Source organism: Populus trichocarpa, chromosome 5 (assembly GCF_000002775.5).
Source record: "Populus trichocarpa isolate Nisqually-1 chromosome 5, P.trichocarpa_v4.1, whole genome shotgun sequence".
In the NCBI taxonomy this organism is placed as follows: Eukaryota; Viridiplantae; Streptophyta; class Magnoliopsida; order Malpighiales; family Salicaceae; genus Populus; species Populus trichocarpa.
This window is the reverse complement of record NC_037289.2, coordinates 19821859-19849137: the sequence shown is the minus strand read 5'-3', so window position 1 is coordinate 19849137 and position 27279 is coordinate 19821859. Positions and strand designations below refer to the sequence as shown.

The 27279-nt window shown below is 33.0% G+C and overlaps 4 protein-coding genes across 6 annotated transcripts; 3 read left to right on the top strand and 1 right to left on the bottom strand.

Annotated features, from left to right (window-relative positions):
- The first annotated feature begins 145 nt into the window (after positions 1-145).
- On the top strand, positions 146-3048 carry LOC7492463 (protein WHAT'S THIS FACTOR 1 homolog, chloroplastic). Of its 2 annotated transcripts, none has more exons than XM_024600660.2 (2): positions 146-1528; positions 2451-3048. In XM_024600660.2, the coding sequence occupies exon 1, from the start codon at positions 257-259 to the stop codon at positions 1517-1519; it is 1263 nt and encodes a 420-aa protein (XP_024456428.1). In that variant the 5' UTR covers positions 146-256; the 3' UTR covers positions 1520-1528; positions 2451-3048. The 2 variants fall into 2 exon arrangements, with proteins under 2 accessions (XP_024456428.1, XP_002307494.1); XM_002307458.3 differs by having other exon boundaries at positions 2351-3048.
- Positions 3049-3364: 316 nt separating this feature from the next.
- On the top strand, positions 3365-6176 carry LOC7492462 (cytochrome b-c1 complex subunit 6-1, mitochondrial). Its single transcript, XM_002307457.4, has 5 exons — positions 3365-3488; positions 3735-3779; positions 4505-4589; positions 5685-5774; positions 5856-6176. Coding segments are annotated over exons 2-5 (210 nt in total). The 5' UTR covers positions 3365-3488; positions 3735-3777; the 3' UTR covers positions 5889-6176.
- A 760-nt stretch (positions 6177-6936) lies between these two features.
- LOC7469215 (cytochrome b-c1 complex subunit 6-1, mitochondrial) lies at positions 6937-9274 on the top strand. 2 transcript variants are annotated; one of them, XM_002307456.4, is made up of 5 exons: positions 6937-7061; positions 7237-7276; positions 7866-7950; positions 8688-8777; positions 8865-9274. In XM_002307456.4, coding segments are annotated over exons 2-5 (210 nt in total). In that variant the 5' UTR covers positions 6937-7061; positions 7237-7274; the 3' UTR covers positions 8898-9274. The 2 variants fall into 2 exon arrangements, with proteins under 2 accessions (XP_002307492.1, XP_052309196.1); XM_052453236.1 differs by lacking the exons at positions 6937-7061; positions 7237-7276 and having other exon boundaries at positions 7465-7950.
- A 5699-nt stretch (positions 9275-14973) lies between these two features.
- LOC7492461 (vacuolar iron transporter homolog 2) lies at positions 14974-15875 on the bottom strand. The gene has a single exon (XM_002306655.4). The coding sequence runs from the start codon at positions 15780-15782 to the stop codon at positions 15126-15128; it is 657 nt and encodes a 218-aa protein (XP_002306691.1). The 5' UTR covers positions 15783-15875; the 3' UTR covers positions 14974-15125.
- Between the last annotated feature and the right edge of the window lie 11404 nt (positions 15876-27279).

Here is a 27279-nt window from a genome sequence, read left to right as displayed (position 1 = left end):
ACAATATGTACTAAACTACAAAATATTAAATATTAAATGTAATTTTTTCAAACTAGAATAATCCAGGAAAAAGAAGAATTAAGAAAGCAATAGCAATCATAAAAAGTTGCAAAAATAAAAACATAATAAGAGGGTATAAACAAAGATAAACCAAACCAAGACTCGACATCAAAAGGCAGGCAGGCAGGCAGAGTGAAGTCTGAAGTCTGAACTCTGAACTCTGAAGCCAGGGAAGGGAAGTGGTTTCATCAACGCCATGTTTGTCAACAACCTAAACCGTTGCAGTCACAATCACAACTCTCCATCATCATCATCATCAATCTTTTATTATCTCCATCGAAACTTCTCACTCTGGTCCATGAAAAAAGACCCGGATCTGGAGTCTGCTCTCTCGCGAAACCGTAGATGGATAGTAAATAATCAAATAAAAAACATTATCCTTAGATACCCCAACCAGGATGCACCGGTCAAGTTTCTTCAGAAAAAGTTCAAGACTTTAGACCTTCAAGGTAAAGCTCTTAACTGGCTTAAAAAATACCCTTGTTGTTTCGATGTTTATCTACAAAACGATGAGTATCATTGTAAATTATCAAAGAGAATGTTGTTCTTAGTGGAGGAGGAAGAGTCTGTTAAAGAAACGCAAGAACCTGTCTTTGTTGAGAGATTAAGTAAGTTGTTGATGTTGAGTGTGAATCATAGGCTTAATGTTGTTAAACTTAACGAGTTAAAGAGAAATCTTGGATTCCCTGATGATTATTTGATTAGGATTTTGCCTAAATACCCAGATACGTTTAGGTTTGTTAATCATAGTGGGAGAAGGAGTTCAATGGAGATTGAACTTTTATCATGGAACCCAGATTTGGCAATTTCTGCTGTTGAAGTTTCGGCTAGAAAACAGGGTTCTTCTAAGCCTTGTTTTAGTTGTTCTTTGCCATCAACTTGGGTTAAATCATGGGAAAGGTTTAATGAATTCAATGCTACTCCTTATATTTCTCCTTATGTGGATTCAAGAGGTTTATTGGAAGGTTCAAAGGAGATGGAGAAAAGAATAGTGGGTTTAGTGCACGAGTTGCTGTCATTGACATTATGGAAGAAGATGTCAATTGTGAAAATGGGTCATTTTAAACGAGAGTTTAATTTACCTGAGAAACTAAATATTCTGCTTCTTAAGCATCCAGGCATATTTTATGTGTCGAATAAGTATCAGATTTATACTGTTCTTCTTAGAGAAGGCTATAATGGCTCAGAATTGATTGATAAGGATCCACTTGTTGTTGTGAAGGATAAATTTGGAGAGTTGATGCAGGAAGGGCTCCATGAATATAACCGGAGGCGCTATGAAGTGAATCTAGAAAAGCAGAGGAAGAAAGGCATTGTTTCTGTAAGAAAAGAGAAAAGGAAGGAAGGAAGCACAGAAATGACTGAACAAGATGATAGTGGTGATAAGCTGGGTGGTTTGTTCGACCCTGAAGAAAGGAAACGGTTTTATAAAGTTCTTTTTGATGATGATGCCCCATGAGATTGTAAGGTATTTATGTTTTTATTCTTCTTTTCACTTTACTTCTGTTAGAGATTGCTCCAAGTTGTATTGTTTCTTCATTTAGTGTTTCACTTGCATCCTTTCTGATGCATATTCTTAGTTCTTAGCTAGAAATTTTATCCACAACACTTGTTGAGTGCTTTATATTTGTGGAGTACAAGAAATGAGTTTAGGATGATTGCATTATACACTTCGGAACTGAAGTTGGGAGTAGATTTTGATATATCTTGATTGTTTGGTAGTGTAATGGACCAAGTCCTCTTTGAGATTTACACGTGAATTGCCCTCACAGTGGTTTGCGCCTAGAGATTGGTGCCCAGGTTTGAAGTTTTTGACTTTGTGAAGCATTGTCCATGCACTGTTTGAAGAATGTAATGGTTACAAAATTTTCTTTATGAACCTTGATATTGGCTGCGAGGAAACGAAGTTCCATCTCAATCATTGCTTTTGTTTGTTTCTTAGTTCTTGATGTAGCTAATGGTTCTACTGGTGGTGTTATTTACTTTTTAGTTCTATTGAGAGTATCATATCAAGATTTTCATCCTACAATCTTCAGCACCTGTTAAATACCCTTAAAAGGTTCCTTTTGAAATCCATGAACAGCTCGCTGACTTTCAATTTCTAGTTGGCTGTCAGTGGATTGAGCCTCTCGCTGACAAATAAGAGTCTATATAGGGAGTTATGCCACTCGGACAAAAAGCTTCGATTGGATGGCCAAAAAGCTTGTAGTGCATGAATTTTAAACATAACTTCTCATGTGCTCAAAGTCATTTAAAATATCGCAGCTTATATGAATACCATGTCCTGCAGAGCAAACAATTCAGTGGCCTTGGGTGCTCCAACAAGACTGGTAAAATCCCTTTTTGAGACTGCTGGAGGACGAAAGCATAACAATCCCTTGTGCGTGTAGGTTGATGCAAGGGATTATTGAGCAGGATCTAAAGCAATTGAAAGAGTGTGCAAATCCCTCGTTTGAGTGAGACAGGAGGAAGCTGTGTATGAATGCAAGGCCCAATGACACCAAAAGACTCAAGCCAGAATTTTGGGTGATTGGTTGCATCCCTGACCAAAAAGTCCTAGTTGGAGTCGCTTTGGAGTCGGATCTTCTCCCTTGTTTCCAGTGTAGGATTGGGACATGAAAAAGAGTAGCAGGAGAGCATGTTTTTATCAATCTGTGCAATCTGAGGCAAACGTGTGCACTAGTTTCGTCCCTAGGTGTGGACCTGCCTTCGGCATGCGGACAGTAACACTAAAAGCCTTGTCATTTGTACGGATCTAATCTCAACATTTTGTGCCAACAACAAGGACTGCACCTGGGTTGTAGTTTCCATGAGTAGCTTAACTCGGGAGACTTTGTATTGTCAAATTAGTGCATTAAGCAGAGTTGCTAGTATAGTAGGACTTGGTTCAATGCTTGCTACTATTTATTTTCTCTTGTTTCATTTTGTTTATGGCCCTTGGCGTACCAAGGCACATTTCAGAAATGGAGATGGAGAAAGCATTCCAAATGGGTTGTACTCTCTACTTTGGATTCATATATATATATATATTCTTTCGTTAACACAGTTTTTCACATACACGAAAAAAGAAAGAAAAAAGATGAGTAAGAAAACTGAGGGAGAGATATTACATTTGTGGGCCCATCAGAAATTCATTAAACATAAAAAAAAAACCAAGTTATTTTATGAACTATTGAAATAAATAAATAAATAAGAAACCTGATAATTCCCAAAATAAATAAATAAAAAAAATCAAAGGAATTACTGTGAACTGAAGTGGGTCAAATCAGGCTCGTTAATGTAGAAGGTTTATAGTCCATCCAGGACAGGCCCATTAGTCCTCTCAGGCTCAGGTCATAGATCTCTCTAGAAAAGTAAATCCCAGAGAACCAGCAGTCGCTTTGCCTGCGTCAATCACCCGGTTTTCGTGTCCCCAACTCCCAACCAAGGTGAGATTCCGTTCATTTACTTCTCTTTATCTGCTATTTCAATCTCCCATCGTCGATCCTTTATTTTCACAACTCTTGCTAACCTCACTGTTAATTTCCTATATATATATATATATATATATATATATATATATATATATATATATTATTTTAATTCGAAAAGCACCTTCTCCAATATTTTAGGTCTTCTTCCTTGTTCTTTGGATGTCGTTAGTGATTAAATTAACTGGTTTCAAATAATTGCAGAGAAGTCTCCAATTTGTCTCACCGTACTTTTTAGTTCTAATATATGTGAGTATTCCGTCCTTCTTAATTTACTGCTACTCAAATGTGCTTATAGCAAGCTTTACTGATTTATTTATTGAATCTTATTTTTAGTCTGCCATGGTGTGTGATTGTATATTGGTGAACTAATCCATGGAAATGAAAGGTAGGTTTTTGGATTTTACGATGGAGTAAAAAGTTATTGTGTTGTGGACTAGAACACGCAGATCAATAGTGGATTATACCAATTTAAAGGGTATATTTGTGATAAACTGGGGCTTTAGTCAAAATTGTTATTATTATTATTATTATTATTATTATTATTATTATTATTATTATTTTATGTGGGGAGGCGAGGTTGAAAAAGGAAGGTTCGTATCCCTGCTGTTTAAAGTAAATGAAATAAATATAGGTACATGTCTGTCCTGCTTTTCTATTTTGTAAATACATTAGAAAGCACACATAAGAATGTCTCACCTTTTCTGGTTTAGGTACTTTGTCTTAGGGCCATGAACCATGATCATGGCGCCGTCTTCCTTACCAGTGGAATGTCTGACAACATCGTGTAGCGCCATTTGGAACAATTATGCTTAGAACCATTAAAAACTACCGGTTTAGATATTTTGTATTGCAGATATCAACTGTTGGTTTAGTTTGAAGCAGGAACTTTCTTTTCCTGTTTGTTAAACTACATTGCACTTATATTTGGAGAGATGTTTTACATGCATTTGCTCTGTTTCAATTAAATTTAGGGCGGACGAGGAACCTGTAGATCCAAAGAAGTATCTTGAGGAAGCTTGCAAGCCTAAGTGTGTGAGGCCATTGCTTGAATATCAGGTAAAGCGTTTTCGGATTTCGACTTGTTTATAGAATGCATGAGTGAAAATCTTGGATTGCGTACATGTAGTTCTTTTGTTTGTCATTAAGGTTTTTCCTGTATCTTGATATTGAATGAATGGGATGTTTGTTCAATAAAAAAGAAAAGAAAGAAAAAAATGGGTTCCATGGAAGTTACAGACTTGGATTACTATATGATCCTTTTTCCTGTCTTCCCTGGGCTCAATAAGGAAATAGTTGTCATATGTGTATTTTCTTAAATGTGCACAAACATACTCCGCTATTTTAGAAAGCAATTAAAAATGTGAAGATCTTGATCTTGGATTGTCTAAATAATGTCTGTCATAAGATTTCTAAATTGAGGACAAGTATTTGCATTGCACATTGAATATGTCAGCTTTAAAACCATCCAGGTTCTGTGAGGCTGAGTACCAAATGCTTTTTTTTCCTTAAAGCTTTGGAGGTTTTATTAATGTGTTAATTTATGAAAGTAAATGAAACAAAGAGCCAAATCTAGAGAATTCATCTGAAGCTTAGCTGAGTTTACCAGCAATCACCAAAGCACTAAAGCTACATTGGGTTTGTTGCAGTGATGTTCTTCCTTGTATTCATTTGTTTATTTTCTGTCTGCTATCTGGAGAAAATGAACTCAATAGTCTAATAAAACCTTGGCTTCAGAAGTGAAAGGCAAATAAACACACCAGTTTCACTAGTTAAGATCTTTTATTCAACTTGTTACCATTCTTTCACTGCGCATACCCTAAAACTTTAAATCTACTTGTTCACTCCCTGCACCATTGACCTTGTGCGAAACTGTTGCCCTTCCTGAGACTAAAAAGCACTGATTTTACTTCATCTTCAATCTTTTGCTGCTTGATAAGAGAAGATTGTTCTTGATAATTTGTTAGTGAAGTGTGGACATGCTCTCTGTTGGTGCCAGCATTTCTGGCTCAACAAATTTTTGAAATCATTTCTTTGGTAGTTATAGGTAAAAGAAATCATTTCTTTTATTGGTTTCTACTGAATGGATATTTCTTCAGCTCAAGGATATGATTTTGTGGCTGAGAGCGCATAACTCTGTGGTACTTGTTACAGGCATGTGTTAAGAGAATTCAAGGCGATGAGAGCGGGCACAAACATTGTACAGGGCAGTACTTTGATTACTGGTCCTGTGTTGATAAATGTGTAAGTTCTCTTTCACCTTTTCAAAGTTCATCTAGATTTTTGGTTTGGGTCATCAACTGAATTTGGCATTTTCAAATGCAGGTTGCACCAAAGCTGTTTACGAAACTGAAGTAGTAGGGATGTGTCAGGGCACCTCCGTTTCCTACCGAATCCTTCTAAATGTCAGATCTTGTGCTTATTTCACTCATTTGGGGCAATCTCCTTTCATTTTGATCAGCAAACATTTTTTGAATTAGAATAATGGAACATGTCTTGGATTTATTGCATTGCAACTTGCAAGAAGTTGAAGGTGATATCATGCGAGGTCATGTTGAAAATTTTAAAGATGGAGACTATATATTGCTTAAAGCATAACCATATGCTTATACCTTTCTATTTTATGAGAGACGATGCTTTCCATGATGCTTGTTTGTATACTGCTGTGTTGATTGATATTTGCATGTCCAGTTCACTTCCTAGTTTTTGTTCATAGATTAAAAGAACCATATGACAAATCTGCCATGTGTTCTGTCATCTGATATGATAAATGTAGTTCAGGTTTCACTTCATAGCAGATCCTGTCTAAATTGGTTAACTGATCGGACGGAATTCCTTGTTTTTCCTTCATGGCAATCATCTCAGCATTCCACAGTCGTGCAGGATCCCTGCTCATGTGAGGTTGTTTTTGCCTATAGTTAGCTTTGACTATTGATGGTCTAATAATCGCTTTGACTGGGGAACAATTTTTTTTTTAATAGAAAATGCTAATGAAATTGGAATCGGAAATGAATTTGATCGAAATAGAAAACGCGAAGGACCCAACAGCCACGATTACTGAAACCATAGAATTCAGTTTGATTGAAAATCGGGGATCTCTTGTGTGTTTGGGAATGCGTGTAAATCATGTTTTTTTCAGATTAAAATATATTAAAATAATTTTTAAAAACTAATTTTTTATTTTAATATAATTTTAAATAAAAAACACTTTAAATCGCCATTACCATCCTAATTTCAAATACATCCTGGGCAGCTACACCGTGAACCCTCCACCACCTAAACAAATTGCAAATCAGTCCCAAGTCCGTCCTAACCCTCTAAAATTTCCAGATGCGAAATACTCGGACAACGTCTTCTGTAAAAATGAGCCCATTCATGGCCCAACAAGAACGGGCCCAGTCCAGGCCAGAATCTCCTGCAGAAACTAGCAAACTGAGATCAGGAGAGGCATTATTTTCAAAATCGAACAACGAACAATCACGCCGCCGATCTCTGTTATCTATCTCTCTCCCCCACTAACACTAACCAGAGGTACGCTTCTTTAGCTCTCATTCATTCATTCAAATCTCTTTTGTGTTTCATTCAATTTCTTTCTCCGATTCTTATTTACAATAAATAAATAAATCAGCATTTCTAAAATTCTAAGGTCTGGCTATTAATCTCCGTATCTAAAATAAATAAATAAATCATTTGCCGTCTTTTACAGAGGGAACACCGCGAATTGTCATATCTTAGTTCTAATACATGTAAGTATTTGGCCCCACTTTTCGTGCCTTTAAGTTACCGCTAAGTGTGTTATAATTTTGATGTGCTTTTACCTCACCTTTTGTGTTTGTGCACATTTCTGAAATTGAACCACCGTGGAGACAGCCGTTCAGTGCCGGTGTCTTGATCTCAGGTTTAAGGTTGTTTATATGGATAAATGCTGTAGGGAAACAAATTGCTGTCATCCTTTGTATGGTGCCCGATATAGTTTAACTGCCATAAACTGGGATTTTTTGGACCTATAAAAATTCTTTTTTTTTTATTAACAAACTATTAAAGACTGGTTCATGCATTTAAGTATTTTCACACTGGTTTAAATGTATAGTTTTGAAGATATAATTTCATTTGTTTTTAACCAAGAATTTCATCTGTAATTGGATGTTGCATGGGCCAAAATTATGTTCTCATACAAAATGACACGGATGCTAAATTCACGAGCATGCTTTTACCTGTGCTGCTAGAGTCAATAATGAGCTTTATCTACTCGCATAGCTCTTTGTGTTGCATTTCAAAGTTTTCTCATGTCTTACCCTTTGCATGTGCTTGTTGTTCTCATTTATTTATGTTTAGGGCGGACGAAGAACTCGTTGATCAAAAGAAGTATCTTGAGGACTCTTGCAAGCCTAAGTGTGTGAAGCCTCTACTTGAATATGAGGTGAAGCACTTTCACATTTTAACTTATTTCCTTTTGCCTGCCTTCTCTCTCTCTCTCTCTCTCTCTCTCTCTCTCTCTCTCTCTTGTTCCTTTGTCTTCTTATCTAATGTATATGATGCTTGGTCCTGTGTCTTCAGGCCACCAGCATGATATCCAATACTCTCCAAGGCTCTTAGATGTTATACTTCCTGAAACTTCCCTAACGCAACTGTTTTATGCATTACACAATTACTGAAAACTATGTCAGGAACTAATAGAAATGACGCTTCTGAATTGTTTTATATGTCAGTTCACTAATTCTGGGTCATGATTTGTAGCTACATACATGCATACATATAAGAACTTTGGGCCATAAAACTAACTGTTTTAACTACTGTTCAAGCTTTTGCTGCTTGACAAGAGAGATAATTTTTTTGTTTTTTTGTTGGTGGTAATGGTCATGTGGATACGCTGTACAGCGAACCCTGTGGGTGCTAGCTTGTTTCTGGCAGTATATAATCAAGATTCAATGTTCAAGCTTTTGCTGCTTAACAAGAGAGATAATTTTTTTTTTTTGTTGGTGGTGATGGTCATGTGGATACGCTGTACAGTGAACCCTGTGGGTGCTAGCTTGTTTCTGGCAGTATATGATCAAGATTCAATGGTCACTACTGTATTGACATGCTATTGGTTGGATGTTTTTCAGCTTGAGTATATGTTTTGCCACCTCAAGTATGATTATGTTCCACTTATTACAGGCATGTGTTAAGAGAGTTGAAGGAGATGACACCAGCCAGAAACATTGTACAGGGCAGTACTTTGACTACTGGTTCTGTATTGATAAATGCGTAAGTTTTTCTTTTCATTTCGTAATGCTTTCTTGGATTATTATTGGTCTGGTTCATATGCAGAATTCAACATTTTGGAATATGCAGGTTGCACCAAAGCTACTCTCTAAACTGAAGTGATATGGAATGCTCTCAGGACACCACTTTCATTTCCTATCCGTATGTTTTGCTTTGCTACCCTAGTTGACATTTCTCAGATGTTATTTGGCTGATTCGTGCCAACCCTTCCTCGTTTTGATGAGGAAAACCTTTTGAATTGGAATAACAGAGGATGCTTTTAGATGGACTTGGAAGACTGCATAAAAATGTTAATAAAAGGAGTGATCCTGCCCTGCTGTAACTACGGGCAATCATGTTTGGAACAATAATGTTTTATTCTTGTCAGCTAGGGTTTAGGGTTTCAAAGCAGCAATTCTTGCTTCATTGATGTTTGCCCTAATATTATTTTCACTTGAAAATACCTTTCAACAAATTCCAAAAGCCAGTTATTATTATTATTTTTTTGGGATAAATGAATATTTCATTAGAGAAAAAAAGGAACTAAGTAGGATAATATACTGTTTAATGGATTAATTTATCTTCTTGCCTGCGCTCCTACGGCAATTAGTTCAAAGTCCTCTAGTGAAATTAAATAATATATTACAATTTTTATATGTGAATAAAATTTTAAATTACAAAATTTAATTTAATTTTATTATTTAAAATACTTGTGAAAATGAATTGAATTAGCAATTGGCTATTTTATTCTTAAATTATTATTTTTTGTTAGAAAAAAAACATTTAAGTGGACAAGCCCCTATTGTTTTCTTTGGTTTTTTCCCCCTTCATTTCTTTCCTTGTCCATAACATAATGGGGTCCTTTACCTATATACTGTACGTCTTCCTTAGCCAACATATGGCGGCAGAAAAGTAAAAAGGTATGAATTTTATAACTGTAAAAGATGAACGAATTGTCAACAATATGTTTTATTTTATTTTATTTTGACATAGAATAATATAATAGATTGTACATACTTCGGATATAAAAATGCAACCAAGCATCTTTCACCGAAAAAAAGGAATGAAAGTATCACACAAGAAAAAGTATAGAAATTAAGAAAAATTATAATCATGGGTCAAAACGAATAATATAATCTTCAAGTACGTACAAGTATTCCATAGTTGGACAAACAATTAGGCAAAAATGATCACAATTATCGTTGCTCTCTCATGAACAATTAGCATTCATTATTCCCAAATGAGCATTTGATTTTTTTTTTATTTTTTTTTTTTGTAAAAAGCTGATGATTTTCTAGGTTCCCAAATGAGCATTAGTCCTCTGATATTATGTGCCTTTTTTTTTCCACACATGTTGGTAGTCCGTTATGCATTGATGAGGGGATTTATTAAGATTGGCCGTATTCTGCTATCGAGCATAACAAGCTACCTCTGTTGATTATGCTTGGAGAGGCCAGAATGTGGCCGTTAAGGTATTCCTAATAAGAATTACACGGATTCTATTTGTTACCTTAGACATCCTGCAATTGCTGTTTTTCATGAACTTTTGTGCTTCACACGCTAGAGTTTATCTTACAGAGGAGCAGCAAAGAAGGTATGGCAGGTATTTTGAAAATGATCATGAACTTGTCTGCCCCATTTCAAGAATATAACGTACAGTATTTAATTCTAGTTCCATCATAATTCATGCCCGTCCGAACTCTATAAGTCCAGGATGATCTGTATAATCAGGATTGGCACTTGATTATTAGACTGAGAACCTTTTCCAGGTACAGTAGGCTTAGGCGGATGCCATTCCGCTGGCAACTCAAGCACACATTCCAGCAACTCAAATGCATCAAAGCTACATGTAGAGCTTGATTACTTGATTCGAGCACCTGCTTTCATCTCCTCCTCCACCGCCAAAATAAAAACTATATCTCTGGTACTCACCCTTGTGGGAATTATCTCCAGCTTTGTAGCATCTCGTTTTCCAAACTTCTATTGGTTGCCATAAATTTAGAGCTATGGATTTCACCGTCGTCCCCATTTCACATTTGTGGCACTTTTTGTGTGCTACTATAAACCATATATTCCTCCCCGTCGAAGAACATCTGCACTATCTTTCAGATTGGTGAATAGTTTGCTCGGCCAGTACCAAACTTCTCCACCACTTTCTCCATACCAAAGCAACCAGTTCTCGGTTGATTTATCATCCTGCAGCGAAATGGCAATCACAGTGAGTAAGAAAGTCGTATAATAATTAGTTATATCCGAATTCCTATCAATATTAACAAAAAATAATGCAGGTTTTCCTTCTACTAATTTGTTTATTTATTTTTGGCAATTCCAGTACTCACCGAGGCTAATTGATTGTGTCTGACACACGAAATTTGTTGTAGAACATTTAAAAAATCTCTTATAAATGTTACATTTTACAATTCGCACACGAATGGAAATGGATGAGGATCTCAAAGGAAAATAATGCCATTTTAACATTCAAAATGTCGAGTAAAACTGATGATTTTTTTTTCCTGTTCTAAATATTGAAAAGGCGGCATCGTTTGGCATTAAGTTTGTAACTGTGTTTTATTAAATTTTGAATTTTTTTTTTTTTTGATATAGTATTGTGGTCCACGAACAGCAGAAACTGGCCCAAGGACCTTATCAAGTGGTATGATGGGATTTGTTTGTACAAAACCAGAACAATGAATGAGTGCAAAACCGTGATAGAAAACAGGCCGGATGCATTAACAAAACTCTAAATGTAGCCACGCCACTTAAGCCGGCTGTGATCCATGTTAACATGCAGAAAAAACATGCATGGAATTATTTTCCTGCCTTCTTCGAGAATAGGAGGAACAAGAGTATTTAATTTGAAAGGTCAAATCACAAATGTAGGGATCAAATGATAATTAAGAAAGAAGGGTGTTGGAGGACATATATACCATATGATCATCCATCAATTGAAATCAGATGCACTAAATTGGCCAGGTCCAGCCGTTGGATTGCTTATAGTAATGAATCCTGCTGCTCCATGGTATTTAATTTGAACCGTAGCAATTCCTGCAAATTAAGTTGATATGCACATTTTTTATATAATACTTTTCAAAACTATATATGCCTTAATTAATTAGTTCAGTACTTTGCTACAAATATATCTTTAGGCATGCTATGAAATGGGCACACTTTTGCAAGTCTTAACGGCAATATATTAAATTCACCATAGGAAAATAAATAACCAGCCAGCAACTTGAAAAAAAAAAACATAGTAATTCATTATTGCAAGCATTAGGATGCAGCTCGGATCTATTTTATTTAATATAAAAAGAAACTTTTAGGTGTTGTTAATGTATTTTTAATAAAAAAAATTTAAATTATATTAGAATTATTTTGATGTAACTCGGTTAACTTGACAAGTTCAAAAATAACTCAAATGATCAGTAAAAATATAGTTTAACAAAAAAAAATTTAATTTAAATAGTGCTTTGTAAAGTAATAAATGATAAAAACACCAATTATTTTAGTTTTCGTTGTAATAGTAATAAAAAATTCAATAGCATTTCCAAGTATCATGGTTTGCATTAAAGAAAAGGTAGTTAATAAGCGTGGTATATATAATAATGTTCAATCAGTGTTTTTTTCATGTTATAATTTGCTTTTCAAAATACTTTTTAAATTATTTCTTGCCTAAAAAAATATTAAATTGATGATTTTTAGATATTTTTAAATGATTTTGATGTGATGATATAAAATAAAATAATATATATATATATATATATTTTTTAATAAATCTTTAATTGAAAAACACTTTTAAAAAGCATCCTTCACCAATAATAAACACAAGTTCTATGCCACCATCATTTACAGGATAAGAACCTTGAAAATAATTTGTGAAATTGGTTTTTTAGCTCAGATGTTTTTTATATACACAAATATACTTCAAAAAATAAATAAAATTAAAATCAAACACTTAGATTTGATTTGTGTGTGTTTGAGAGTGCTTATGTTTTTGCTTTTCAGTGCTTTAAAAAGTATTTTTTCAGTATTTTATGATGATTTTGATGTACTTATATTAAAAATAAATAAATAATTTGAAAACAAAACTCAATTTTGTACGTACATCTTCAAATGAAAAGCTTAAATCGGGTTTTTTTTTTTGTCTTTTTCTACTGTTAATTTATTTTTAAAATTATTTACTATCATTGTATTTTTTGTTCATATTTTTTGAATTATTCAAGTTGAAAAAAGCTTGTTTTTTTTTTTTAAAAAAGCTTCCCTCATCTTAGTATTTTTTTTATATTGAAAACAAATATAGGTAAACCAGCGAGATATTGAGAGCTCCTAATTTAATTCAAAGCTAAGCTAAAAGGGATTCTACATGGTCAATTAAACTATTAGCGGAGGGAAAAATATCAAATGTACAACTCTACTATTAAGATAGTCTCCATTATATATTTTAATTTTTTTATGTTAATTATGTCATCATAATAATTTTATTTCTCAATTGTATCATTTTATTAAATATAATTAACGACATGTGGCATCGAAATTTGTGAGCACTCTTAAATAATTTGATGATAAATATGAAATTCATCCTAAAGTATAGATAAGAAATGTATATAAATAAAACAAGTTAAGCATACATAAACCATTAACCGATGTTAGATTTTACTTGATTGGAGAAAACAAATTAAGATATTCAAGTGATGACAGTTCTATATATAATTAACTTGGGTTTTGTGATCTTTCAGCAAAGGATGGTCGAAAGCAGGCTGTTTATGTAGATCCACGCAGTCGTAAATGTTCCCATGTAGTCTGCTACAACATTTTTTCCATGTGATCAAACCTCCTCCTCCTCCTCCTCCTCCTCCTCCTCCTCTTCTTCTTATTATTATTATTATTATAACATCAAATTGCTTACAATCTTAAGCCTCTAGTTAACAAAAGGCAGGGGAAAAAAACCGAAAATTAAAATGTCTAAAATGCTGAAACCACTCATAATTGAATGGTGCTATGTACCTTGATGGACATGACAACTACGTACCTTCTTCAAATTAAGAGTTCAGATTGACATCTGATATTCTCTCCAAAGTTTCTACGGAAGACAAGGATGATTGAAAAAGAAAGATGAAAAATGACAAATCTAAGCACTTTGTAAGTACCCATGAATGGAATTTAATTAATTAGCAGACCCTCTAGGCCCCCCCACCCTCTCCGCTACAAGTATACATAGCTCAAGCCTCAGTGCCTAACGTACAGTAATGGCAGGCCATATCATCTATAAGGGTAAAATTGTAAAAATACTATTTCAATGAATAATATTTTTACTCGCAAACTACAATAGAATCCCTTTTATATATATATATATATATATATATATATATATATATATATATATATATATATATATATATATATATATATATATATAGTTTTGGTTAATTTATGAGGGCGTTTTTATTGCGTTAATTAATAAATGAGTACAAAGTTTATATCCCCTTCGACGTCTTAAAAGTCTATAAATTTTGTGACTTTTTTCTTTTCAGGAATTAATATAGCCTCTACTTCAATCCCCATTTCACTTTAAATGATCTCAATTAATCCTCCATTTAGTCCTTGATCATGTCTACCAACCCTTCATTGTCCTAATATGGTAACATTGGAAGTTGGCTTGAGATTTGATAATTAAGAAAATATTTTCTCTTTTTAATTAGTTGTCAAGATTTAAATCCAAGGTTTTTACCACTTGGATTGTATTTTTATTGAATCAGACCTTTCATATATCCAGGAAATATAAACAATTCTATTTTGATTAATTTTAGAAAATGAAAATAACTTTCATGTCACCCCGACAAAGCTGATTTAGTTAATTCGATATAATAAACAATCCAGAAAGGCTCAAGTGTATTGTATATTGGTTTAATAAACAATCTAATAAACAAGAATTGGTTATTGTTTATTGGTTTAATCCAATTATCAACTGATAATTAGCTGGTCACACCTTTTTTTTGTGTGGTTGCTGTATTTAACATTTTAACTAGATATTTAGTCGAACCCACCATGCACAGAGCTAGATACTAGCTAGGTTTATGAAGCTAACCCACCTTGGCTTCTAATTAATCCTTAATGTTACACCAAACCCACCTTTACTTCCCATGTGTCACAACGTCCGTCTAGATAAAAAGAAAAAGAAAGGAAGAACAGAAAGCCAAAGATCAGCTATAGTCAATTGCTATTTATATTTTTATTTTCTGAATAGGTTTCGAGTTCGCATCTTTCTATTTAAAAAAACAAAAATAACAAACAACATAAGAAAATTACTTTCACAAAAAGAAATAAAAACGACAAGGGGGTGTGTGTGTTGCAAATTCACAGTCCACTTGATCCAATTAACCTGGTTAGACCAAAGGTGATGGCCATAGCCAGCCATCCTCCGACCAAAACCCTAAGTGATGACCTAACAGCCGGTGCTTTGCCCAACACAGCCCCTAACCACCCGAAGATCATCAAAGCCAAGGTTACTGCCGCAACCACGACTCCCAGCCTCACCTTGTACTCCCTTATGAAGGAAGCAGCTAGCAATGGCACTAATGCACCAACTGAAAAGGCAAGAGCTGAAGCTGCAGCTGCCAGCAATGGGTTTGGCAAACTCTCATTCTCTCCCTCTTCTTTTTCTTCCGTGTCTTTTCTTTGTCTGTCTCTTTTCATTTGGGCCAACTCAATATCTAGTTGTGAGTGGACAGACACAAACTCACCTATTGCCATGCTACAAGCGCCAGCTACCAAACCGGCAAACCCAGTCAGTATCATGACCTTAAGGTCTTGTTTCACAGCCCCCACCCCCATCATCAATGATGCTGTGGAGACCAAACCATCATTGGCTCCGAGCACTGCAGCTCGTAGCCATTGTGCTCGTTTTGAGTAGTCAAAGTCCTCGGTTTCAATCTCTAAAGCTGCTTGTTGCTCAACATCACTAACAGGGAGAGAAAATTTGGCATCATTGAGGGATGTTTGGTTGCTAGCCATGGAAGAAAAGTAGATTGAAAATGAAGAAGATTTTATTAGAATAATGTGATAGGAAAGAGGAGAAGGTTGGAGAAGTGTGGAGGACACACGCCATGAAGAGTGGTATATATAGAGGAAAATCTTTGCTATTGTGGAAGACAAGGCAAAAGTGGGGAATGTCCACTAACAATAGAAAATGCTTTAATCTAACAGAAGATTATTGTAGTTGCCAATTAAATATATTCTCACAACTATGGGTTATGTTGGTATGTATATATTTCAGGAAAACGTATGGCAATGCTTTACCATACTTAATATATTAGTAATTCTCTAGAAAAATTAAATTACCAGTAAGAGATATTTGCTGAAACTTTCATAAAAAAATTGAAAAAGAAAATTGAACTTCATATATAATTAGTCGATCGTATAAAGTAATTTGATGTATTATATAGTTTCCATATATAGGACTATATATATTAATGGTTGGGTTTTTCCCGTATAAAGTAATTTGATGTATTACCCTCAATGGCCTTCAAAGTATATCCTTATAAATCACCATAACCGGATCTCATCGATATCAAGCAAGGAAAAATGCATGTGCCCTAAGAACCACCACGTACGGAAACCATGTAAGACTCAATGCCCGTGACTCGTGAAAAAATTTAAATAAAAGAAAGAAGATCTTGATTCAGGATTAATCATAAACTGTACTCGTGAAAGAAGGATAAGTAAAAAGATTAAAGAAAATAAGTAACAAATTGATTATATCCCAGAAAATTCAAATAGGTTAAAAGCAAAATTTATATGTTGAATAATCGGTTAATTTTTTAGTTCAAACAATCTGATCAATTCTCTCTAATTAAGGTAGATAGTGTCTAGTGTCTGATAAGATAAGGTGGAAGATAGCTGTAAAATATCTTTTTCGGTAGATTAAAGGACTTTTTAATGCTTAAGTGAGTATTTTTTTTTTAGAGAAAAAATACAATGATATTTTATGGAGACAGACTCTAAAAATATGTATACTAAAAAAATTAAAAATGAAAAGATTATGAACCTTGAACTTGGTGGATTTATGAAGTATTTATAGCTAATGAGTTTTGTTTTTTTGTAGAAAAAATAGGCTGAAGAGTTATTTCACCTCTATAAATTAATATAGTGTTTTGAGTTATATTCCACTTAAAATAATATGTATTGGATCAATATAAAATATTAAATGACCTGCATGGAATATGAAAGAAAAATAAGGGAGTGTTGGGTCAAGACAATATCTAAACCCATTTTTATTTTTTTGGACTGTTGACTACCTGGATTTATTTATTTTACAATTAAAAAGTTTTTGAACCGTTAAATTAACATTCATGAAAAATAAAGAAATTAATGTTGTATCTATTTGCAAGAGAGAAAAGAATAACTCTAGTAATCCTTTCTACGTACCATAGAAGAGGAGGTTGCACTTCAAGGCAGATATACCAGACTAGAAGTCATGACTAATTAAAGCATGACTATTGAAACAACGAAGACAAAAAAAAAAAAAAAAAAAAAAAACAATGTTATTTCATTTCTAAAAAGTTAATGACTTGACTCGGATTTAAAACTTTAGTTCTCTCTTTATTACTTGAACTATTTTATTGAGATCTTTATATTCATAAAAGAAATAATATAAATAATGGTCTTAAAGATGAGGCGACCAAAAACGAGCATAATTCACCGAAACAAAACATCTTTAATTAAAAAAAGGCAAGTGCTTATGAAAAACAATTATATAGCCTTTTAACTTATTGTAACATTTTTATAAAGCGGCATTTATCTTGATTAAGGCGACTGACTCATCTTGAACGCTGTTTTGTCTCATCCCTCTAAGTTCGATCTCTAGCTACCTTAATTATTGCTATTCCCTTTTTTTTCTATTACTTGTGTTTACACGACATTTCTGCTCAGAAAATATCATAATAACACGGTGTTTGTTTTTATATTTTAAAAAAAATTAAATTTTTTTAATTTTTTTTATTTTAAATTAATAGTTTTTTAATATTTTAGATCATTTTGATCCACTGATATAAAACATAATTTTTAAAATTAAAAAAATATTATTTTAATATATTTCTAAGTAAAAAATACTTTAATATGTGAATTTTGCACAGGGAATACCCAAATGGTCCCTGAATCCTAAGAACTGAACAATTGTAGTTAGTACTCTTAACAAAATTTTATTTATTATGATTATAATTAATTGAAACCAAGATAGCTATCGTTGGGATATCTAGATCATGGTAAAGAAATCATAAATTATTTTTATGATAATATAATTAAAAATACTAATTGGTATTTAATTTGTAAGAAGTTGGTTATATTAAAAAGAAGATGAAAATTATCTTAAAATATTTTATCTATGATAAAATGTATTGTTATTTGATTTTAATTAAAAAAATACATGTTGCTTATACATTCTAATATTTCATCTAAACTAAATACATATATTTATTAGAGGTAAAAACTCATATACCAGTAATTTAAAATTTAGACTTGACAACAAAGTCTAATCTTTTTTTTATATATAGGGCAAGATTTCAAAAATAAATAAATTAATAAAGACTCGAGTTTTATTTTGATTTATTTCTTTTCGTTACGTAATTTATATTAACCCACCATAGCAATCATAACAATTTTTATCATATAACATAACAATTCACGAATGTAACAAGATCTTTTAAGAAATTTTAAAGTAGAAATGAATAATCCCCATTATAGATTTTTGGCAGATGAAAATCAGATTGCAAGAACCAATTAAAGCGAACCTTCATCCCAAGCATCATCTACACACAACCCACATTGCAAAAAGCCATGCCTAATCGCCAATCCAAACAAGTTTTTTTGGCAAGTGAATTCTTTGTTTGTCTAGGCAACCAAACAAAAGAGAAGAAAACGACAATATGACATTGAAGGATTCGATGCAACGGTGATCTTGTCATTTCCTTTCGTCATAACAATTTTTTCTTGATCTGTAAATAGACGAGGGAGGTTCAGCTAGAGAAACGGTCAAGATGAGTAGAATGTGAATAATTCTCTGAGTAGACGTGCAAAGAGGAGAGGAGAGAGGGTAGAAGGGGAAAAAAGAAGTGTGGATTGTGTTGTGCATTTGTTTAAAATATTAAAAGAGTTAATTAAAGTTGCCTAGTAGTTGAATAAAAAAAATATGTAAAAGAATCATCTCAATTTAATAGTTTAAATTTTTAGATGAGATTCTAGGATATGATTTATATTATTCTCTAACATATCTCCTCAAGTGAAAGCTATTTGGGCTTGAAACTTGTATAAATTCATATTATTTTATGTTTAATTTTTATCAAATAAATAGAATGGTGAAATTCAAACTCGTGATTGCTTGGTCATAAAGGCTCTGATACCATGTTAAAGAATCATCTCAACCCAATAGTTTAAGTTGTTAAATGAGGTTTCAAAATATGATTATAAATAAAAATTCAAGGTTATCCAAGGTGCCTTATCTGTATAACTTTTTTTTCAAATTTTATCCTTTGGACCCAAAACCAAAAGGAGGCTAAGAATATAATGGAAGATCATGGGGTCCAAAAATCATAAATCCTATCCAATATTGTCACCACTTGAAAAGAAAAGAAAAGAGTCTGCTTCATCAATTGTCCATATATGCGATATTACACCAAGTAAGATGAATTCAATAGATGTAACAAATCATACTCGTAGACAAGATTTCTTCCTAGCACGTAACATACTAAAAAAACAATGGATTGCTGAATCGGAGAGCACTCTGTATAGCTGAAAGATACAAGTCATGATAATATTAGTAAATGAAAGGAGTGTGCATTCCACACGAATGCCACCTCTCTCATTATTTTATAATTAACCAGTAAAAAACTGCTCCTATTGGGAGTCCATCGTCGTCCCTTTTCAACGTTCCACTGAAGCAGATTCCTGCTATCATCGTGCTTTCCATCTTCTTCAATGGACTTTTATCCGTAACTAGTTTATCGGCTTTTGTCTATCTTCATGAAGAACTGGCCTCTGAGCAATAAAAACGTAGCAAAGAAAGGTCCCGTCAACGGATCCTTTTGTAGCGTAGCAGTCCTCGATCAATATTGTATGATCAGCATGTTTCTGGGAAAAAAGTATAAGAATCTGTGTCTTTTGATAAAATTACTACTACAAAATGTCGTAAATCAGCACCCCAGATGGATAATGTCTGCCATTAAAAATCCTACACAACTTTTTCGGTGGGGGGGGCACTCTTTAGAACCATACGTGGTAGCTTTCTCAGAGATCCTCAATTAAGCCCACTAAATAAATATTCCTGGTGCAAAATTAATTGAAGTTAGAATTTTGAAATTTATACTCTATATTTATTAACTTTGTATCATTCTACTTAACTAGGAGCACTCGGAAATTAACAAAAAAAAATAATCTTCTTTTTAATTTCGGGGTAATATGCCTAATCAGTACTGTATTAGTGGGGCCATATAAAACGAGAAGTCCTTCCTGTGGGCATTTATGGCTACATTAGTGGGCATGATGTGGAACATTAATAAATGATGGTGGGATGAGAATAGGGGCCGACATCATGTTCGATTTGGACAGATCAAACAACAGTACTTCCTTGCCTTCCATGGTATCAAAAGAGTGCTATGTGGGCATCCATTACCTTCTAAAAAGCCCAGATCAGACAGTGGTGTGTTCTACAGGATAGGCCCGAATCTATTTCTTGTCTGGTTGGTTTTGGGATCTTCGGGATTACTATTATTACTTATTATTTAGTAGCCTTTTTATTTTTATGTTTTAAAAGTATTTTTTTAAAAAATATTTTTTTATTTTAAATTAATATTTTTTAGTGTTTTTAGATAATTTTAATGTGGTGATGTCAAAAATAATTTTTAAAAAATAAAAAAAATATTATTTTAATACATTTCCAAGCGAAAAGCACTTTGAAAAACAATTATAATCACACTCTCAAACACCCCATGGATGCACTAAAACGCCAGTTATTTCACTGCAACTCCACCGACCATTTTTTCCCTCCTTGATATTTTTTCTTAATTGCATTATTCTAAGCATAAATTGATAATCAAACAGTCAAAATTTATTCAAGATGGAAAAAATAAAAAATGAGAGGAATAACATGTAAGAAACAGAGAAATCTCATGTTTAATCTAAATTTTATGGGACAAGTTTATTTTAGTCCCTCTAATTTCTCTTTTCTTCCTTAAAAGTCCATGTAGTTTTTGTGAATTCACTTTTGATTTAAAAGTTTATTTTCCTTATTTTCTAGTTCCTGAATTTGAGAGAGAAGAGAAAGTCATCGGATTTCAATAAGAAAAGAGAAAATCATCGATTGTCACCAATTTTGGATGCTAAAAATGTTGATTTTTATGTCAATGAGTTTCATTTGATGAGACGAGTTCGATGGTGGTTGTTTCAAAACTCTATATTTTTTGAAAAAATAGATTGAGGTCGAGAAATAAAAAATTTACTTGGATTGATTTTGTATTATTTTTTTGGTTTTTTATTTGATAAATTGGTTTTATGATCTTCTAAGAGTATTTATTAGATGTTTTTAAGTGAAAAATAAATTGAAAAATAAATTTTTAGAGCAAAATCCTTTATTTTTCAGCCACCATTAAGGCGGCTAAAATTTGAGTAAAAAGATGATATTTTATCTGTTTTTTTCTTAAAGGTTGTTTAAATAAAAATGGGTGCAGTGTATCAACAACTACCCATGTGTGTAAGCGGTCAAAGTGATGAACCCATGCGGGTTTGGATCCCCGTGTCCATGTTTGGCCAATTTTTTTTTTATTTTGTTTTTAAATATTTTAATAAATTGACTCGGATTGATATTTTAACTTGTTATTAAATAAAAAATTAATTCAAAATACACAAAGTTAGATAAAGAGTTTTTAATCACAAATTTAATGATAATATCAAACAGTTTTTTATTACCTTGATATTATCTTTTACATTTAAAAAAATTTGATCCGACGAAAAGTAACCTAGTACACACTAAATTGATACGAGACTTGTAGCCTGGAAGTTGGAATGACTGAACGAGCCGCGTCTTTGGGGGGACAAGTCTAGGATGCTCTCTGTCTCAAGCCATAGTATTCCAATAATTGAGAGATGAAAAGTACCAATGTCTATTTCCATCCCATCAGACATTTCTCTAGCTTTTTCAAGAAAAAATTATGTCCGATTCTGCATAAATACTTCTTTCGTTTCAAAAATATTTTTAAAAAAATTTAATTTTTTTAATTAATATTTTTATACCATTTTAATATATTGATATCAAAAATATTTTTAAAAAAATATAAAAAAAATATTTTAATATATTTTTAATTACAAAATATTTTAAAAAATAACCAAAACTTTTTTTTTTTTCACGTTTTTAAACCTTAATTGTTTGCTGGCTCTAAGACAACTGGATGAGTAACTAGGCCCAGGTTTTGAGGAGTACCAATAAGCCTTGAAAAAACAACGGCATAATACAATTGGAACCAGCCCAAGAGTGGCAAAATCTTTTTTCATTTTTTTTAATTAATTGTATTCTCTAAGTTAAGACTTATTTGATTGGAATATATATGCTGCTTCCCATAAATCATATACTATCTCCATGACTTTGCCTTGGTTATTCTATTTTTATTTTACCTTAATTGTGTTTTCATGTTGATATGTTAATCTGAAATTATAGTTCCATTAATTATGATATTATCAAACAACTCACTTAATTAAATATAAAAATAATTTGGTAAATCAATTTCACCGAAAGTAAAAAAGGAACATGGCTTTTGCGATTCTAAACAGGTTTGAGACCCTTTTTTTCCATCTAGTTAGACAAGATTTTATTTTTCCGAGTAGTTTTAATTAATCTTAATTCTTTGAATAGGGAAGTTTTAATTTTATTTCTCAAGACGAGGTATTTTTCGCCACATACACAGCCAACTAATATGACTTCGATTCCATGGAAGGTTGTGTTTAAAAAAATTGAAATTTTAAACATCAAATAAAATAAAAAGACTCAAAGCCAGGAACTATGACCTGGGAAAAACAACACCAGAACTATATATCACCAAGCAGCAGGGGTTGCAGACCAATAGGAGGAACATGCCAAGCACGAAAACCTTCAGCTGCCATGGCTCCTAGTATGCTATGAGATTTCGCACTGTGATTGCATTCACACACACAAAAAAAACAAAAAACAAAAACAAGTAGTATCTGTATGAATTCAAAACTGTTAGATCCATCCCAAAACATGACAATTCCTCTCGCTTTACTGTAGAAGATATTGAAGACTATGAATGTAACTAGGCTAGAGTCCAAGCAGGAGGAAAACTTGAAAGATTCATTGTCTAACCTTTTTGATGATATATCGATAACAGTTCTTTCTACGTTGGATGACTGACTGTGATCGTATCTCTTGTTCAAGTTTCTGCTTTATGACAACTCTTGGTGGTCAAATCCCTGTTCGGTGATTCAAAACCGTCTGTGTGCTGGTTTCTAATTTTAGTTCCAATTAAATAGTCTCCATCTTTTAACTAGTTTTACTGTGCACTCTTTCATGCAACAAACAGTAACGTGATTGGTTTGTGGAATATAAGACCCCCTTCATTTACCTGGATAACATAGACAAGTGTTCATGTAGAAGGAGACTGTTTGGAGGTTAAGGACATCTAAAATGGGGTTTTTTTTGTCCAATTAGCATAGTAAATGTAAGAAGTTGACGAATAATTAACATCGTTTGAAATTTTTTGTAAAATAACACTTTTACTTTACTAAATGATATTATTTTTAAGCGCGAGAAGAAGATAGTTGTCATGTTTAAAAATAGCAGTATTTAGTAAATGTTATGCTCCAGAAGTGTGACAAGGTGAAAGTCCAATCATCTGGTTCAACTAGTCGACTCACTAAATAGATTACGTGAATGGCCTAACAAATACATTTATAAACCAATAAGATAGGTCTAGGTTCAAGAGAAGGTTTGGTTGCGACAGACCAAAACAACGAAGCAAAAAAAACAATTAGTTTGGGGTCTTTTTCTTATTTCTTTATTTATCTATCACCTCTCCTCGTGTGCAACTTATTTTATATTTTTTTTATATCATAATTATGAATTAATAGTGACAAGCTTAAATGTCATGTTTTTAAACCGCGACATGCACAAACTATGATATTTCGACAATTTTATTTTTTAACTGCGTTATTTTATCTATATTTAAAAAAAAAAAAAAAACATGTTAATAAGCAAAAATAACCCCCTTTTAATAATGCTATTATTTTTACAGGACATTATTTTATCTGCCAACAGATAGCTTCATTTATTGTAAGGGGGGTATTGCAGAAAGGTAATTTTAACCAGAAGAAATTGGTACGATAATTGAAAGTAACTAGATACTTTCTTTTGACGGCAAGAAGAACAAAAACACTGCGATGAATGAGAGCTTCTGGTTCCTGTAATGAATCATACTGGGATCCCGCCATTCAAAGAACTAGTTGATCAACTCATGATCGTGCCATGACTTTCCTTCACTTGATTACATTAGTGGAAGAACTATGTGTTGAGATGACATGCCAAGAATAAAATATCATCAAACATGATCCTTAAGTTTCACGAGTAATTAATCCAATTTTTTTTCTCTTCCAATAGTGCTGTTGTTAAAGCAGCATCTAGTACAAGAAAATTGGAGAATGTCAACCAAATATTCTGTCGATATTTAAAAAGAATTTTATTGGTATTAGAAATTATTGGGGGGAATTGCCGACGGCATACCTCGTCAAAAAGTAACTTGTAATCATCAATGAAGTACTCTATCAGCATTAGAAATTGCCAATGGAATAGGAAAATTTTAAAAATTAGAATATTCTTTACTCCATGATTTATTTTTTTTTTTTTTTTTGTGGACAATCAATCCTTAAAGCCCAACAGAAGCAAAAACATGACAGACCTACAACTAAATATCTGAGGGACAGAGCAGAGTCACCTCCAGTCACAAAATCATGAGCAGAAAGGTATAATCCATTATCAGAGCAATATGCAACAGCAGAATCAACATGACAACAAAGAAATAAAGCAAGGCTAAAACTATAGAGATATTTCAGTCATGCAAGTAATACGAAGATGCATGAAGACCCCGTAAACCTGTAATGGTTTAAGGAGGCAACCACAAATGATCGGAGCTCGGCACTAGCTTGAGCGATAAAGAAAACTAAATAAACAACTGATCTCTCGCCTGCTCCAGTTCTGTCTTGCCATATCACTCCATGAACTACGAGGATATGTGACCCGAGAGGATACTTGAATGTATTTGTGTTCCTGAATAAGCCAATATATACAGATAACATTTGTAAATTCCAACTAGTAAAGGTAACAATTAAAAGGAACGTAAATTTCATAACAACAATTATCGAAGGAATATCCATAACTCTAGAAGCCAAGCATAAGCATAATTGATGATGATTTGTGGGGTGGCAATGCGCAGGTCTAGTATCCGTTCATATAATGCTCCAGTGGACTCCAAGGTATCAAAATTCGATTTTCCTTAATTTTCAACTAAACCATAAGATTAATAATAAATAATCTCGGTACCTAACTTCCTAGTATTTATTAAATTTAAAAAATAAATAACATCAATTAATATCCTAATTATTATCAATTACACATCACTTTAATTTCCTCTAAATTTTCAACAAGACCCTAAGAAGAAGAGAAAAATTTGTTGAGTTATGAAAGAGTTGGCAGGTTTAATGTTCTTTCAAAATCATTGATGAAATTTCCATAGGTGATTTGACACGTTAAAAATATCAGTGAAATTTTTTTATTTCATCATAATTTTTGTTGAAAATTATTGATGAAAATTTTTCATTATATTTTCCATCAGCATTTCTTATGTTTTTTTTTTTTAATCTAATTTTCTGGTAGTCACAGCAAAGAGTCACATAAACAATCATGATGGATGCTGTGTGTGGCTTTCATGTCTTTTGAAACAACAAGGAGCTAGAAAAATGGCAGCCGCAATACATTACAGGAGCCCAAAGAAAGAGATAGGGCATGTTGGAAATCATTTGCTAAATGTCAAGATGACGAGATGCAAGTGAGAATGACTGATACACTTCATGGAGACAAGTTAAAAAGTGCTCAGTTCATAGTGCTTGAGCTTTTGTCATGTAAAATGGCCACCATTTTCCCACCTTGTAATTAGTTCCCTGACTTTGTTTCGAATACCGAGAGGTAGGTGCATACGTGCCTCCATGTATCCTAACGTCCAGCTGACCTGGAATAATATTACTTATATAATATAGGGCAAAGTACACGAGCCCTTTCTTTTAATTAAATTATGCTATCGTCTCTATGGGTCAACTTTTGCAAAATTATTTTTAGAGTACCACGATTATTTTTAGAGTATCACGAGTAAATTTATACATATCTTAATTAATTTTACAGATTTTAAAATTAATAATTATATAAGTTTTTATTGATCTTGAAATTTGTAAAACTCAAACCAGTAACATCTGAAAAGCAAGCTCAGAATATGATCAGTTAAGCTACACTTCTCAAGGTTTAATTTTTGCAATTCTTAATTCTGAAGAATATAGTTTAATTGGTTAGATTTTGGATTTGTTGTCCAAAAATTACCAGTTTGAGTGTTATAAATTTCATGGCTACTAGAGAGTACTTACATGGTCGTTAACTTTAGAGTCTCGAAGGATTAGTCGAGATATGTATAAACTGATCCAGAAATCTCCAGCTAACCAAAAATAAATAAATTTGCGACCCTTGATTTTTAGGGGTTTTAACACCATTTTCATCGAGTCCTTGACCAGCGAGGATTCATCGAGTGCTTCGCAAGGTGCTCCAAAGAGTCTTTCATTTAATTATGAGTAGATAAGCCTGCTTTGTTAGCTGTCACTAAACACTTGTTTTAATTTCATAATCATCATTACATTATATAATTTCCAGTGCTGCAAGTTTATGCTCCATAAAATATGCAAATCCCATGTGCTACCATGTGTGAAGATGCCTTGCTTTGGCCGTAGTTCAGGTGTTGAATTATTATTTGGATAATTTGCCAAATGGTATGAGTTTCTTTGATAATTACGTACTCCAAACTCCAAAAAAACTTTACTTCCTCTTTTATTTTTATTTTTTTTTAGTTTAATGTAGGTGTTCGGGTCAGCTTGCGCGCGCCTCGACTAATCCCACGGGCCCTGAAGTTAACGACCATGTAAGCCTCCAGTGGCCATCATATAAGCAACCACAAGGCTCGAACCTGAGACCACAGAGAGAACAAACCTCTTGATCCCAAGCTTTTTACCACTTGACCACCACCTAGATGGTTACTTTCTCTTATTTTGAATCATTTGTAAGTGTATAAATTAGTTCATGTATATTTACTTGTAAGAGTTTTTACTAAATAAACTATTTAAATATTTATACCCCATTCTTTAAGTTTTAGTATCCAAATGAGTATCAATTATCTTAATATTATTTATTATGCAACATAAA